We start from the raw sequence: 14,994 nt of genomic DNA on the forward strand, positions 1-14,994 counted from the left end.
ATAGCTATAGCTGGGATTGAATTGCACTTAGAAAATGATATTTTCATGAGATATATTAACCTAATTTTTGAAAATTATATTTCTCATGTTTCACTGAAGTTGTTGGGCAAGGAACAACCTCTGTTGGCTCCAAGAATATTAGAGTATCATCACCGACACACGAGAATCTTGTTGTTCAGCGCAGGAGGTCATGGAATCCCTTTCTGTGCAAAATGTTCAAGATTAAAAACATGGGTGTTAATTCTGTTACTGTTCCGGTTTCAGGTTCTCTGTTTCTTCTTGTGTTATTTAATGATGGAATAAAAATATTTTATTTTGGAAGCTTTACACGGTGTGGCTTGTGTAAAACAGTTCCTTTCTCTGATTTAGCATGAAATCCCTAAGCTCAAAGTTGGAGATGTTACTGTATTGAATAAACCGTTTGGCCCATTCAATTTACAGGGGGTGAGATCTGCGATTTTTTGATGTTTGCTTCCACAATTTGTCTGCCCTAATGATGATCTGATTGCATGGATGCTGTGCTGAGTTTTGTAAATATCTCATTATTTCTAAATACTCTAGAAAATAATGATACTGTCTGGATATTTTTTGTAAGTCAATAACTAAATCAGTCAACAAGTGTATGTTGCAATTTTTATGCTTCACGGAGCCAAAACACCTGATAGCCTTCCACTGTGTCTTTATACCTCCTCTAAAGTCAGTGTGGTCAGGACTGTTTCAGAGTTTGAGATGAACTCCTGTGTGGGCATAAAGAATCCATGCTGAGTTCACAGCGCCACTGGAACACACAAACCTGATCTGTGGGGTCTTATCCATGCTGTGGGTTTCTTGTGTGGATTTCTGTGGAATAATCCCAGCAGCCAAACCCCAGCTTGATTAATATTTAAGTGTCCAGGCTTTTTCCAGAAATATTTGTGTGGGTAATACTCACTTTCTATATGTTTGCTTTTCTGTTATAGATACAGGAGCAGAAAGACAGGCACTAAGAGAAAATGTGTATCCTAAACTGAGAGAATTCTGTAGAGAAAACTACGGATTGGAATTTCAGGTAACTCTAATACTAATCTAATTTTTAATTATGTCAGCTGAATAAGTAAGGCTTTCTTGTTAACAACTTGAGTGTTATAGAAGATAAGTTTTAAGCCATAAAATATTTCATTTCTTTAAGCATGAATAAAAAGAAACACTGGAAAACTGAAATAAAATATTTTCTCAATGTTGATGTTTTATACTTCTATGCTGTGGTTCTTGGACCCTGCCTGATACTGGCTCGTCTTTTTCTTCCAAATGTATTTGTTTAGTTTTTTTGACAATTTCTATTTTAAGAGAGTGTTTAAGGTGTGGTCTTTAGGAATGTTTTGCATCTAAAATCAGGACCACCTTTTCAAAGTATTTCCTTTCAGCAGCCTGGCAAGTCCTGGCCTTCTGTGTGCTGTGCCTTTTCAGTTTTTATTCATTGTCGAATATCCTTTTTTCTGAGCATTTCAGGACTTTACCATTTACCAAAAATAATCATGTGTACGTATGTGTGAGCACATATCAGCCTTTCAAAGGCAGTAACTACACACATCATTGCTGAAGTTCATGAAGTCTGGCATTTTTATACATGATTGAGTTTACCACCTGATATAAAAGTACTGGAGAGCATTATATGCATTTTGTACATCCAAAACTCAAAAAAGTAAATGGCTCTGCAACAGATAATATTATTTACTCAGAATTGTTCAACCTCATTTACAATGAAATTCTTGACTCTTGAATAACCTTTCAATGACACATTCACCTTGTCATGGGGTGAATATGCAGCAGAGGTTTGTGGTGCAAGATTGCAAAATGCGCCATTGTTAGTGGAAGAAAATCTCACTCTCGATTTGTTGCCTCATGGGGTAAATGTATTTGCTGTACCTCATGATGTCTGATGTGATGCCTAAAGCAGCTTCAGTCTCAACACATAATGTCATTCAGTGGCTGGCCATTAAAACACACACATCAAATAGTTACCCATAAGCCACTATTTATTTGATAAATTGTGAACCTAAATTAAATTCCTTGTCATGAGTTCAGCGCTACCTTCTCTGAGGAATCTGGTTCTACTGATAACAGGATTCCAATTGTCACAAAGCTTTAGATCTGTTAAGATTCCGAAAGACTTGGCCACTCCTTGAGGATGCAGTTACCAAAGGAGAAGAAATGCATTCAAGCATGTTAATCCCATCTTTGAGTTTGTTTGGTTTGCATCATTTTTATCTGGAGAAGGAGGAAGTTGTTGAGCTACAGAGCTGCCTCCATAAAACATGGTACTGACTAGGATTAGCTGAGCGGATAGAAATGAAAAATATCTTTTTGAAATTAGAGGTGGCACAGGTAAAGACAGACAACTAAAAGAAAACTGTGAACAGCAAAGCTGGTAAAATAAATAGATGGTAAGAATCATTCCAGGCAGGTGCACTGATGCAGTGTCTAAGTTGCTGGACAGCTGTAGCAATGGCAGGGGGCACTGAAGATATGGAACTGAGTCCCAGAGTGAGTGAACCTGCTCATCTTCCACTGCAGTGTCTAAACCAGGGTTGGTAACAGCGTACATGTCTGAGGTGGTGCTCAGAGTAAAATGCGCAGAGTTGCATTTGATTACCAGTGGTAAGTTTCACAGGAGCTCAGATGTACCTGAGCCCTCTAAGGATGAACATTTTAGTGTACTTGTTATGGTAGATTAATTATAGATATTCTCTCTAAGGATATGTTTTCCAGAAAGATAGTTCTCTTTCCTCAAGTGCAACAAAATGTGATGCCAAAAGCTTCCTGGGAAGCCAGTTAACCCCACAGTATTCCAGATTCTATCTTTGGTTGTGCATCGAACCTAAGTAAAAATAAATTTCTGAGGTAATCAGCATACCAATCTATTTTACGCCTGCTTGCCTTTGCTTATGCTGTTCTCTCCATCTGCAGTGTTTTCCCATCTGGCTTTTCCCTGCTTTGCCTTCTGGAGCCTACCCCTCTGTAGACTTCTCCTGTGTGGTCTCATGTTGTGGTACTCTCCTCCTTGTCCACTGCCCTCAAGCTACAGTGTCGCTTTTGGCCCTCAGAATAGTCTAGGCTTTTCCACTTAGGAATTTTGCCCTGCTTATGCTGTGTGTCAGGAATAATCGCTACCACATATACTTTTTCTATGTGTATGGTATCAAGGATTGAGCCTAGAAAACCCTGAGCTACATCACCAGCCTGTTCATTCATTCATTCATTCATTTATATGTTGAAACAAGTCTTGCAAGTTGCTCAGGCTGGGTTAAAAGTTGCTATTTTCCTGCCTCAGTCTCGCAAGTAGTTGGGCTTATAGGCGCACACCACCAAACCTGACTTATACAAACCCTTTATCTTCGTGTGGCTGCTTTCTTTTTGTCCCTTGGGCCCCCATTGAAATGTTCCTTCTAGAAATGCTTCCTTGATGCCTCAATGTAAAACCACCACTTTGTTGCTCTCATTGACCTTGTACTAGTCTAGCTACTTGCATTGCATGTGTGTAAGGTTTTTTTGTTGTTTACTTATGCATTTGCTTGCTTCTTCTTTTTAATCCCATTAGACTGAAAGTTCTGCAAGAATAGAAGCATAGAATAGTGCCAAGTACATAGGAGTCCACAGAAATTTGTTGAATGAATAAATTTCTTCCTTAAAAAAATGAATGAAAATTCAGCCCAAATATTACCTCCTTAAAAACTCTTCTGATTTCCCCTCTTCTTTCCAGGACATGTCATGTACCCTTCTTGTTGTTCCCCTAAACTCTATGCATAACTAATATTAATGTATTCAAAAAGCATGTGTTGAGCACTGACCACATGCCCATCAGCATTTTGGTGCTGGAAAAACAGAAGCAAACACACAGATCTTCCTTATGAGGAGTTTCCAATATTGTTAAACAGGCAAATTACAAACAGGTAAATTCCAGCAGTAGTACGTATTGTATTGAACAAATGCTTGTATGAAAGTAAAGCAGGGTAAGGTGGGACAGAGAATGTCAGGTGGTCAGTAAAGGACTTGATGTCCTTTGAGCAGCAATCTAAAGACAGTGACAGAGCAAATCGCAGTGGTGTCAAGTGAAGGAGAGCAGGCATAGGAAGCAAGAAACAGAGTCTGAGGTGGAAGTGGGCTTAGAACATTCTAGAAAACAGTAAAGTAGCCAAGTCTGAGTTAAGTAAGGGAGGTAATTAGAGATGTCAGTCAAAGTCAGGTCATTGGAGTTGTTAAGGACATAAAAATTTTACTAAGCAGAAAGAGTGCCATGATATGACTTACCTTTAAGAGACTCACTCAGGTCCTGTGAGTAGAATTCAAGTGGGAGGAAAGGTAGAAATGAGAAGTAACCATGGCAGGCTTAGTGTGAGCAGTGGAGAGAATATGTCATGTGGATAGGAATGCATTTCCCCAATATGTTTAAGTACTTTAATTGTCAGATTCAGCTTAGCCCAGTGGTCAAACAAGTAGCTGGCACGTAGTAAACCCTTCTGGAAAATCTTTACTGAATTAGATTACTAGAATATGGAGTTACATTTTAAACAAGTCCACATACCTTTATCTATGTGCCCATTTGGCAGGATATTTTGTAGAATTGCCTTCATTTTTTTTTCATTTAAACTAGCAGAATTAATGAAAATGCACCATGCTGATTATGTGAACTCAGTTAAATAGCATGTGATCTGTAGAGAGTGATAGCTCAGAGATGGAAAAATCACCAAGCTCTCTCAAGACAAAGATTACACATGGCTTCAGAAAAACATGGCATTTAAACAATGTGGAATTTGATTTGCCAGTGTTCCCTGAATGCCTCAGCTATAGTGAAAAGGATAGAAAGAAAGAACAAGGAAGACAAGTTGGCCACAAATAAACCTAGGTAAGGTAGCGGTCTCTGAAGGGAGTATTTAACTGATCTGGGCTCTTAGGGCATCTCCAGTGTAAAAGCCATTTGAGGCCAGCCAGTCAGCATGGGTTCACTCTTGAAGATCCCTTTGGATAGCTGGCTTATTTTTTGGACATCTACTATAATGTCTGCCTTTCCTCCCCTTAGAAAGTTCATAAACTTTCATTTTCTTCACCGGTAACACCAAGCAAATCCCACAGACCTGCCAGTTCAGCCTCTTCAAATATTTCTCCAATCTCTGGCATTTGTTCAAGCTTGTATTATTGTCATCTTGACTATTGGTACAGACACCCTGTTTGCCTTCACCATTTCCTTCTCCTCCCTGAGACCTATGCTCTTTACCTACTCACAACATCACTCACAGCATGACTCCAGTGACCTTTTTGAAATACAAATATGACTCTTTCATCTACACTCTACATTTTCATCTACATTGGACACCTCATAGCATGGCATGCAAGTTTCTCTTTTCCACCCCTGCCTACCTTTGAAGTCTGTGGGTCACCCTCCTCCACTGACAATATTTTCTAGCCTTGCAGAATATATTCATTTCCCAAATATGTTCTTCCTTTACCCTGAGTCTTCATACTCATGGTCCCTTTAAATCCACTTAAATCCCCCCTCCCACCACCAGGCAAATGAATAGAAAAAATAGTCATTCTTCAATAAATAGTGACCATTCTTCTTTGAGATTCCATAGTGCTTTGTTCCTAATTTTTAATAGCACATTAATTTGCTTTGATTACTTTTTAAACATCTCTGTACCATTAATTGAGACCTTTTAGAAGTAAGCAATTGTATTATTATATCTTCATATGACCAGCATGTTTTATAGTACCTGGCTTACACTAGACACATACGCTGGTGATTCATGACTGGGTGGCTGTCATACATAGTTGATTGAACTGAATTTATTGATTAAATGAATAAGATATAGAAGCTGAGAAACTAGATAGGAATTATTCTAAGGAAATATAAGATCAGTCAAAAATAGAACCTATATATATATTATATATGTATATATATATACAAATATATACAATTTAAAATTTCCTACTAATCACATTTTAAAAGTAAAAGAAAACAGATAAAATTTAATATTTTTTTAGCCAATATGTCCAAAACATGTACTAAAGTTAATGATATTAATGAAGTATTTTACTTCCTGGGTTCATCCTGTGTTTCAGAGTCCGGTGTGTAGTTTATACTCATAGCCCATCCCAGTTTGGGCTGGCTTCATTTCTGGGGCTCCATCACTGCACATGGCCAGCACATCCCAGACTAAATCATGTGTGAGTGTAGATGGCAGCAGGATTTGCATCACATCATCCTGAAAGATCACGGCCTGACTGCCCAGTGACAGGCATCTGGCTGAGAGCAGTGGATACCTTAGCTAGAGGAGCTGTGGAAAGGAAACTCATCTGTACATATAAAAAATTACAGTAAATAATTTTTCCACCTGTTAAACTAGTAAATTTTTCTTTTGTTTGACCATTTTTAGACATTGTGTTAATAGGGTGCATAACTTGAAATAGTTAATGCATCTGTCAAAAATACTGTGGAATCACAACTCAGTGGCCCTCATGTGAGGCAAGAAAACTAAAACTTCAACCAGTTCAGCAATTCAGTTGCTTGCTGTTTTTATATTTGGCATGATATGGAATCAAGAGAAGCACATGATGGAAACTGCAACTGCTCTTATTTCTAAACCTTAAATTAATAGCCCTTGTCTTAGTGGATGCCATTTGTTACCTTTTGCACGTTTGCTAAACATGTTTTCCAAAATAATTTTCCCCATATGCCTCTGCAATTAAGTGTGATGACTAGGTCTCCCAAAGAGAATCCTCTCTCATGCCAGCTGCAGCCCTTTTCCTCCTCTGCCAAGCCAGGCTTTCTTCCCAGGTGTGTAGGGAAGTTTGACAAACCAGCTTCTGCTTGTAGAAGATCTTGCCCACACCTGCTTTCTCTTCAGAATGACATTGTGATGCCATCCAGAGGCACCAGAAGGATGGATGCGTGTCCTGGGCAGAGGTGCCTTGAACCCTTTGGGTCTGGGTGTGGTCCTGTCTTCTTCAGTAAGTCCCCAGCTCTCCATTTTGCCTGTGGCAGCACAGGTCCAGCCTGTGCTCTTGGTTTTCTCCCTCTCAGGCTCACAGTCAGAACATTATCTCCTTAAATCCTTGTCCGTACAAAGTCACCCTGTGTTCGCACCTCCAGCTCTCTCTCCTCCAGAGTTGTATGAGGATAAGTCTAGCTTTTGAGTGTTAACATATCTGAAAGAGAACTCATCGCTCTCTCCCTTTTCCTGGTTTCCCAACTGCTACTGTTGCCTAGTTTTGAAGACTCTCAACTCTCGCCCCACAGTCCATTCTTCCACCCTTTACAGCTGAGAGCCAAGCTGCTGTTGTTCCTATCCATTCTTCTGCCGCAGTATTTCTTAGAAATACATTTTTTCTTTCCATTTCATAAGTCTCTATCTTTGCTCAGACCTGTTTCTTAATAGCTGAATGGCTGTGACAGACTTTTTCTGATCTCATCCTCCCTTGCTGTTTTTTTTTCCTGTACACAGCCGCTCAGTCTTCCTTGAAACAGTACTTAGTAGATTTCATTGATTCTAACATGCATGGATTTTCACATTTTCTTACACCTCTAAAATTAGGATTCATCTTATGAATAAATGATGTGGCACTATGTAGTAGGCCTTGCATTTCTTTTTTACTGATACGTAGAATATGGGAGCAATCTGCACTGATGCTATTTTAGATTCAGTACAATGAAACATATTAGATCACTTGCATCATATAATAGGAACAGTATGGGTCTCTTGGTTATATATGAGTATTCTAGGGCTCAGTCCTGAACCTGCAGATTGCCAGTCCTACGACTGTGGACACGTTTCTTTACCTCTTTCATATATAGATGATTCCTGTGTAAAATGAATAGGTTAGCAATTATCTTCCAGGTTTGTTGTAAGAATTAAATGGGATGACACAAAGTGCCTGACACATGGATGGGACTCAACCAATGTTAGATTTTTTTTTTTGCATTTCATCTTTTTAGGTAGTTTTCATTATCAAGAATCTAGAATGATGATATTCCTCATGTATATTCTAGTTTTGACTTTCTAAATATAACAAAAGGTTTTTGCTCTGGTAATTCCAGGCCATCATATGTCTGAGGGGTGTTTAATGTCTGATATAGAAGGAATTTGATACAGAATATTCAGGAAATATTTATAGGTTGTCCTGTAAGACGGGATCATGCAGCAAGACAAAATCTAGAAGACTGGGGCTTGTTGTCCATCTTTGCTGTTGTAACAGAATATCTGAGACTGAAAATTTATGAAAGAACAGAAACTTTGTTTTCTTTCCATTCTCAAGGTTGGAAAGTTCAACATCAAGGTGCCAACAGGTTTGGTGCCTGGTGAGGGTCAGTCTGTTTCCAACATGGCACCACAAACACTGCGTCCTCTGGAGAGAACAGTGCACGGGCAAAAAGGGCAAACTCCCCCTGTCCCTTTTTAGAGTATCATTAACTCATTCGTGAAAGCAGAGCCTTCATAAACTACCAAAAAACTAAACAAAAGCCTTACCTCCCAAAGCTGTCAAATTGGAAACTTAAGTTTCCAACGCATGAATTTGGGGGGATATATTCAAACCATGGCATAAGTCTATGAGCTTGAGAGATCTTTCTAGATTATTTTAGTCATTTCTTTGACACTTCAGCTAGTCCTGTAGGCCTCTGCTCCTAGAGATATAATATGCAGAGAAAAGGGTACAGTGTGTGAACCTACCCCACTTGTTTCTACGTGAATTGGAGGAGACAGGGAGGCAGAGTTCAACAGATCTGCTGCCCCATTTCCTGCCTCTGAGCTTTGCTTCAGAAGGGCACAGATGCCTTAGATAAGTGAAAATAAGCAGGAAGATATGGAACATTGAAGGCAGCTTGCCTCTGCTGTCTGCACAGGACTCCAGAAAGAAACGTCCTGACAAAGACTCCTCCTCCCTCAAGCGGCCACATTACATTGTGGCATCAGGAGACCATGAGTTTTAACACTGAAGCTTCCCTAGGTATCTGTGTGTCACATATGCTGAGCTGAGAGCCACTTTAGCCCCGTAGTAAGAAGAGAGGAGCCCAGAAAAGGTCCCATCCAGAATAAACTGGATTAAGCTTGGACCAAAGGCTCAGAGCTCTTCATCCATGCAGAGAGATTGGTCTGGATCAGCTCCAGCCCACCAGCCCATGGTCAAACCCAGGAAAGGCCAGTCAATGGGTCAAACCACCTCTCACCAGGCCCTGACTGCCAGCAACCAGGCAGGAAGTTGGCGTCATGTGGGGCTGTGCCCAGGAATTCCATTCCCCCTTTCAGGATATAAGGTCACTGGATGTAATCTTAGGGAAAAGAAGCAGGAAAATGGGGAAAACATGTCTTTTTAGAGACTTGACATCTAAAGGCACTAAAGGGTCCAGGAGAGAATAAGCACTAAATAAAGGGTCCATGACAACAACATTCTGAACCAAGCCTTAAGTGGAATAAAACTAGAAGTTCACTATATCTTGCTGATCAGAGAATGGAGACTTGGGCAGGAGTCTAAACCAGCTGTAGACAAAATAAGCTACATTCTCTATGCACATCAAAGTTGTAGGTAAAATTAAATTGTATGAGTCATATTAGCTTGGCCTTCCTAATGATTAATGAATTGACCATTACTTCCTGTCACACAAAAGTCCATCATCAGTCTTACCTACTGCTTTTCTTCTACCGTTTCATGCTTCTTTTACCACAGCCTTCTTGTTCCATCAAGCCCCTTCACCTCATCTGTTACACATTTGTTTATTTCCCAACTATATTCCTTCTCAGGAATCTCAAAATGCACCTTCCCATTAAGTTACAGGAATGGCTTTGTAACAGACAGGATTTGTTGCAAGGCCCTTGGTCTTCTCTCCACATTGTCAGCCAACCACCCCTTTCTCGTTTTTCTGTTAATCAGATGGATGCTTCTTTCTGCAGGGATTGCACATCTCTTCGTTGAATCACATCATCATCTTACTCAGGCCAGGGCTCCAGTCTGTGTAGTCACTTTACATTTCAGTGCTCTGTCAGAGGCTAGACAGGCCTGTCAAATTGTTATTCTTTGAAAGTGTTACAAACATGTTACAGCATTCATCTCTCATCCATGTGAGTGAGCCAGCTTATAAAGGGGGGAGGGAGGAAGATAGAGATGATAACAGGCTAAGAGGGCAAGGTAAGTATTTGTGCCATAGTTTAACTTCAGGGTTCCAGTTTGTGAATATTAACTCTCCATTTCTGTAGGCCTGGGTAGCTCTTCTGGGAATCTTAGAAGACAGTATTAGTATTTCTCTTTTATTTTGTATCCATAAACAATCTTCTTCCTAATCCTTCTCCTAAATGTAGTTAGGGTGGCAATATTGTGGGAAGCTTCAAAATTTACGGGAGGATTTATACTTTACTGAGCATTAATTTCTGCTAAATTGTGGGTGATTGCCCTCAATAGTGGAAATCATCCAAAAAGATTAGCCCTTCAATAAACAGAATAAGAAAAAGTCTCAATTTTCATGGGGCATGTAAGTTGAAGAGTCATCACAAAAGTATTTCTCAAATTTGGAACATGTTAGAGCTATTTTTTCCTGTCCTTGTTCTTATTTTTTATGGGAAGGGGGCCTTTTAACAAGTCTGCATTGATTAAAAAGAGCACAGTTTAAGAGGTTTGTCAATAATTCGATATAGATCCTTGAGAAAGTTAACTCCAGTGTTCTCATCTATAAAGTAAAGCATTTCTTGAACCTAATCTTTAAGTTTCCCTCCACCTTCCAAAATGTATGATATTATGACTTCAATCTGTACAGCATATCTGTGTCACATTTCTGTCTTTGCAACATTGTTCTGTGTATTAGGAAGACTATCTTAGCCTCTCTGGAGAACACTGTCCTAGGGAGATATCCTTCTAGGCTGAACATGTATGTTACCTCCTCAGGGACATCTACCCCAGATATCCAGGGGTAGATGTGGGTGTTTGTTCCCCTGAGCTTTATTCATTTCTTCATGGGCACTTACTGAGCTTCTACTTTGCACCAGACAGTTATGGGTCCAGTGGAGCCACAGTGTTGAAATAGTCTCTGCCCTCATGGAGCTTACAGAGCACACAATCATAAACCACAGGGACCAGAGTGAGGCTTCTGCCAAGGACATGCAGCGTGCTCAAGGGATGTAGAATAGGGGCTGGGGGAAACCAGCCATCTGGGGTCATCATAAAAGTCTTCAGAAGAACCACCATCTAAACAGAACCCTGTAGGATGGGTTGGTGGCAGGGGTAGTGAACAAAAAAGCTACTCCAAGCAGAAGGAACAATTTTCATAAAATGATTTGGAAGAGAGCTTTAACTTTCTACAACTTACTATGTGTCAGCCATTCATTCGAAATCAGTGATGCCAGACCTTTTAGAACTATCAATTATAGGAACAACCCGGTGCGGAATGTATGACACATATTCTCCACCATTGTTCTAGATGCTCCCTGCACATTAATTTGTTTAATCCTTGCTATGAACTTTGGAGATGAACTTCATCTTCCTCATTTTATTAGGTGAGGAAACTTGGAAATACAAAAGTGGATAACTTCCAAAGATCCCCCTACATGCAAGTGGTAGAGTCAGTATTTGAGCTAAGGTAGTTTGGCTCCTGTACATGTACTTAATAACTACTGCTCATCCACACATTGGTGAAAATTGATATATGCACATGTGTATGTATTCATGTGTGTATGTATACACGTGTTTGTAAGTATATGTTTCAGCATATACTTCCATATGTATATATGTCGTATACACACACACACACACACACACACACACACACATGAAAGTGTTCACATCCAGAGCATGAACACTGAGGAAGAATGTGATATGAAATGAGGTTGGGGAGTCAAACAAGGACCAGATCACAGCAAAGCTCATAAATCAAGCCATGCATTCTAAATGTGATCTTGAGAATATTAGGAAGGTAAACAGAGAACATGCTGTAAAATAGTTTCATAAACTTAAGGAGTAAATAAGTTGCTCTTTGCAGTGTCTTGCTGAGTAAAAAGAAATCTTTGCCACAGTGGTCAGATTGGAATTTTTAGAAAGACCTCTCTGCCTTCAGTATGGTTCATGGACTAAGGGAGGCAAGAATGCAAGCAAGAAGATAATTTGCGCAGCTGCAGTGATTATATAGATACGTGCACACTTGGAAATACCTTCAGATACACTGGTTATGGAAATCCCAGGGACAGGCAGGACAAGCCAACTTTGGAGTTTTCACTTAGGGATATTGTTTGTTTGTGGTCAGGTGATCTGCCACTGAGGAGAGCTGGAACCCACTTCCAGCCTGGTTAAATTTCCTTTATGCAGCTCACTTGGCACAGAAACACAGCAGCTCTGATAGTCAGAGTTTCCTCCTTACTTCACAGAGGAGTTCTTCCTGGCCACAGGGAATCGTCAGGGATCTCAGGAGACCAAATCTCTCAGGACAGGGGTCAGGTCTGAGCCATGAATCTCCTTCATGAAGCTTTGGATGAATCATCATCTAACCTCATATTGTTGGACTCTTTCTTTCTGGTGATCACATCTGATCCCTAGGCCCACCCAGTGGTCTCAGTGGGTTTGATTTAGGACCTAAGTGTTTTTTTTTAAAATAGAATTGACTAATTTGGTCATGTTTCCCTATAACTCTTAGTCATTCAACTAATGACCAAGAAAATAATTGCAGGTGACATACAGTCAGTATTCACAATAGTTCTAGTAAAAGTGCACCCATGGGTGATCTGGGTCTGGAGCCTGTCTTGTAACCAGTGCATCTGGGGCAAGCCATTCTCTGCAGAGACAATCGCCACACTTGTACACCATAGCTTACTATTGGTAAACAGTATCACGTAAAGCCAGCCTGAGCTTCAGACTCTTCCTCCTTACTTTCTCCTGTGGGATGACCATTCTGGAAGTGGGAAGCAAATGCTAAAACAAATTCTAGTGAGTGTTGTCTTCACCACTGTGACCTTTGAAAGCTGTGCCCTTAACACAGCATTAGTGCTGTTCAAAAATTTCTCAACCCCTTTTGTGTCCTTTTGGATATTTTTATTGATGGAAGGTGTTAGTCCTTTTAGGAATACATCTTATTTCTTGAAAAAGAGATCTTTTAAAAGCCATGTTTTTTATGTGGAAAGGGCAGGAAGGCTGCAGAAATACCATTTTTTAATCCAGACTAACTTAAACTAAAAAGTGACAGGGTTTTTTTAAAGTACGAAAGATTATTCCTGGAGGGGAAAGCAGTGACAGAGCCAGTGTAGTGAGTATATAGCCTTCCATTGTAATAACTTAGAACAGCCTCCCTGTCAGTACTGGATTTGTTTTAAAATATACTCATCAGTCACCAGGTGTGGTGGTGATGTAATCTCAGTATTTAGAAGGTTGAGGCAAGAGGATCACCCTGAGTTTGAAGCCAGCCTAAGGCTAGTCTGGTCTACACAGCAAGACCCTGGCTCAAAAAAAAAACTATTTAGCATTAGTGGTGTCCTATGTTGTAAGCTATTTAGAAAGAAAACATTTTGGAAAATATTTATGTTCTAAGGCTCATTCCACAAAAATGATAGTGTAAAGGCCATTATGAATTTAGACTTGAGGGCCTTCTTTTTTGTTTTGTTTCTAACAAGTTGCTTTCTTGTTATGTAATCTTACCATTTAAATGATTACATCTTAATGCAAGGAGTAATGTATGTTAGGGCTTTATTTGCTGGATTTTTGCCTTCGGATCAATTCAACACATTATAATAAGCATGATAAATTAGCTTCCCTAAGAAATTTTTTAAACAAATGAGATGGTTTTAAGTAAAAAAGATAAAATCAAATTACTTTCGAGAGCCTTTATACTTAAATGATGAAATAAGTAAAGGCACATAAAATGTGCTCTCAACAAGTTAGTCTTCCAACAAATAATAAATTAGATTCCAGTGTCTCCAGTGCCTGGACATTAGGCTAAAAGCTAAACTTAATTTTTTAAAGTATATAATAAATCTGGTCTTGTTCAGCACTTTAGGTTACAAGTGTTTCTTGTCACTTATTGATTATGTGGATATATGGAATATCTGTTCACCCAAAATGATGCTTTGTGTTGCACATACTTGATGTTACATTTATTTCTTCCTTGTCTTCATGGCTGCTTGATTTTATCATTTTTCATCATTTTTCTGCCCAGAAAGAAATATAGAAAGGACAGTTTAATGGAGAAAAGCTAGAGGCAGAGAATATTTAAACAAAGCTATTGAAGTGAAACATTCAGTTATGAAGGCCTGGAAGAGGGCAGTAGTAATAGATCAAAAAGTATTACAAAAGATGCCCAAGCCGGGCATGGTGCCACATGCCTGTAATCCCAGAACTCTGGGAAACTGACACAGGATGATTGCAAGTTCAATCCCAGCTTAGGGAACTTAGTGATTTTCTAAAACCCTTTCTCAAAATAAAGTAAATAAATAAATAAATAAATAATATAGCTTACTAGTAGAAGGTCCCCGGGTCCAATCTCCAGGACAGAACCAGAAAACCCCAAAAGACTCCTATAGGTGGTATTGATCCGTTTGGATGATTATTATTATATAATATTATCACTTTCTATTTAAAGATACATTTAGCTTTTATGATCTGATTTGTCTGATCTTTGTGTTACCATTCTGGCTTTCTTATGGTTCCTATTTACAGGACACGTTTTTCTCCATCCTTTTACTTTCAATCTATTTATTTAAATTTAAAATAGTCTTCTCACTGGGGATGTAGCTCAGCAGTGCAGCGCCTGTCTGGCAAGTGCAAAGCCCTGAGTTCAATTCCTGGTATGAAAAATAGTTAAATAAATAAAATAGTCTTCTCTGCACAACATTAAGTTGAATCTTCTTTTTATCCAGACTGACAGTCTTTGACTTTGACTGCATTATTTAAACCATTCACCTGTAATAGTATTATTGATATAATTGGATTTACATCTGCCATTTTACTCTTATCTATGTCTCATGTCTTTTGTGTTCCTTTTATTCTCTATTACTT

At 39.2% G+C, this 14,994-nt stretch overlaps 1 protein-coding gene across 3 annotated transcripts in view; it reads left to right on the forward strand.

Moving 5' to 3' along the window:
• The window catches only part of Nwd2 (NACHT and WD repeat domain containing 2), a 183,825-nt gene that overhangs the window by 78,151 nt on the left and 90,680 nt on the right, over window positions 1–14,994 (forward strand). For all 3 annotated transcript variants that reach the window (XM_004867675.4, XM_087187439.1, XM_021246683.2), the window contains exon 2: window positions 960–1,048. In XM_004867675.4, the coding sequence (XP_004867732.1) occupies window positions 960–1,048 (89 nt within the window). The remainder of the gene's footprint in view (window positions 1–959; window positions 1,049–14,994) is intronic.

The sequence above is a fragment of the Heterocephalus glaber genome, unplaced genomic scaffold (assembly GCF_053883595.1).
Source record: "Heterocephalus glaber isolate CG9 unplaced genomic scaffold, H.glaber_assembly_v1.0 deba00001509, whole genome shotgun sequence".
Taxonomy (NCBI): domain Eukaryota; kingdom Metazoa; phylum Chordata; class Mammalia; order Rodentia; family Bathyergidae; genus Heterocephalus; species Heterocephalus glaber.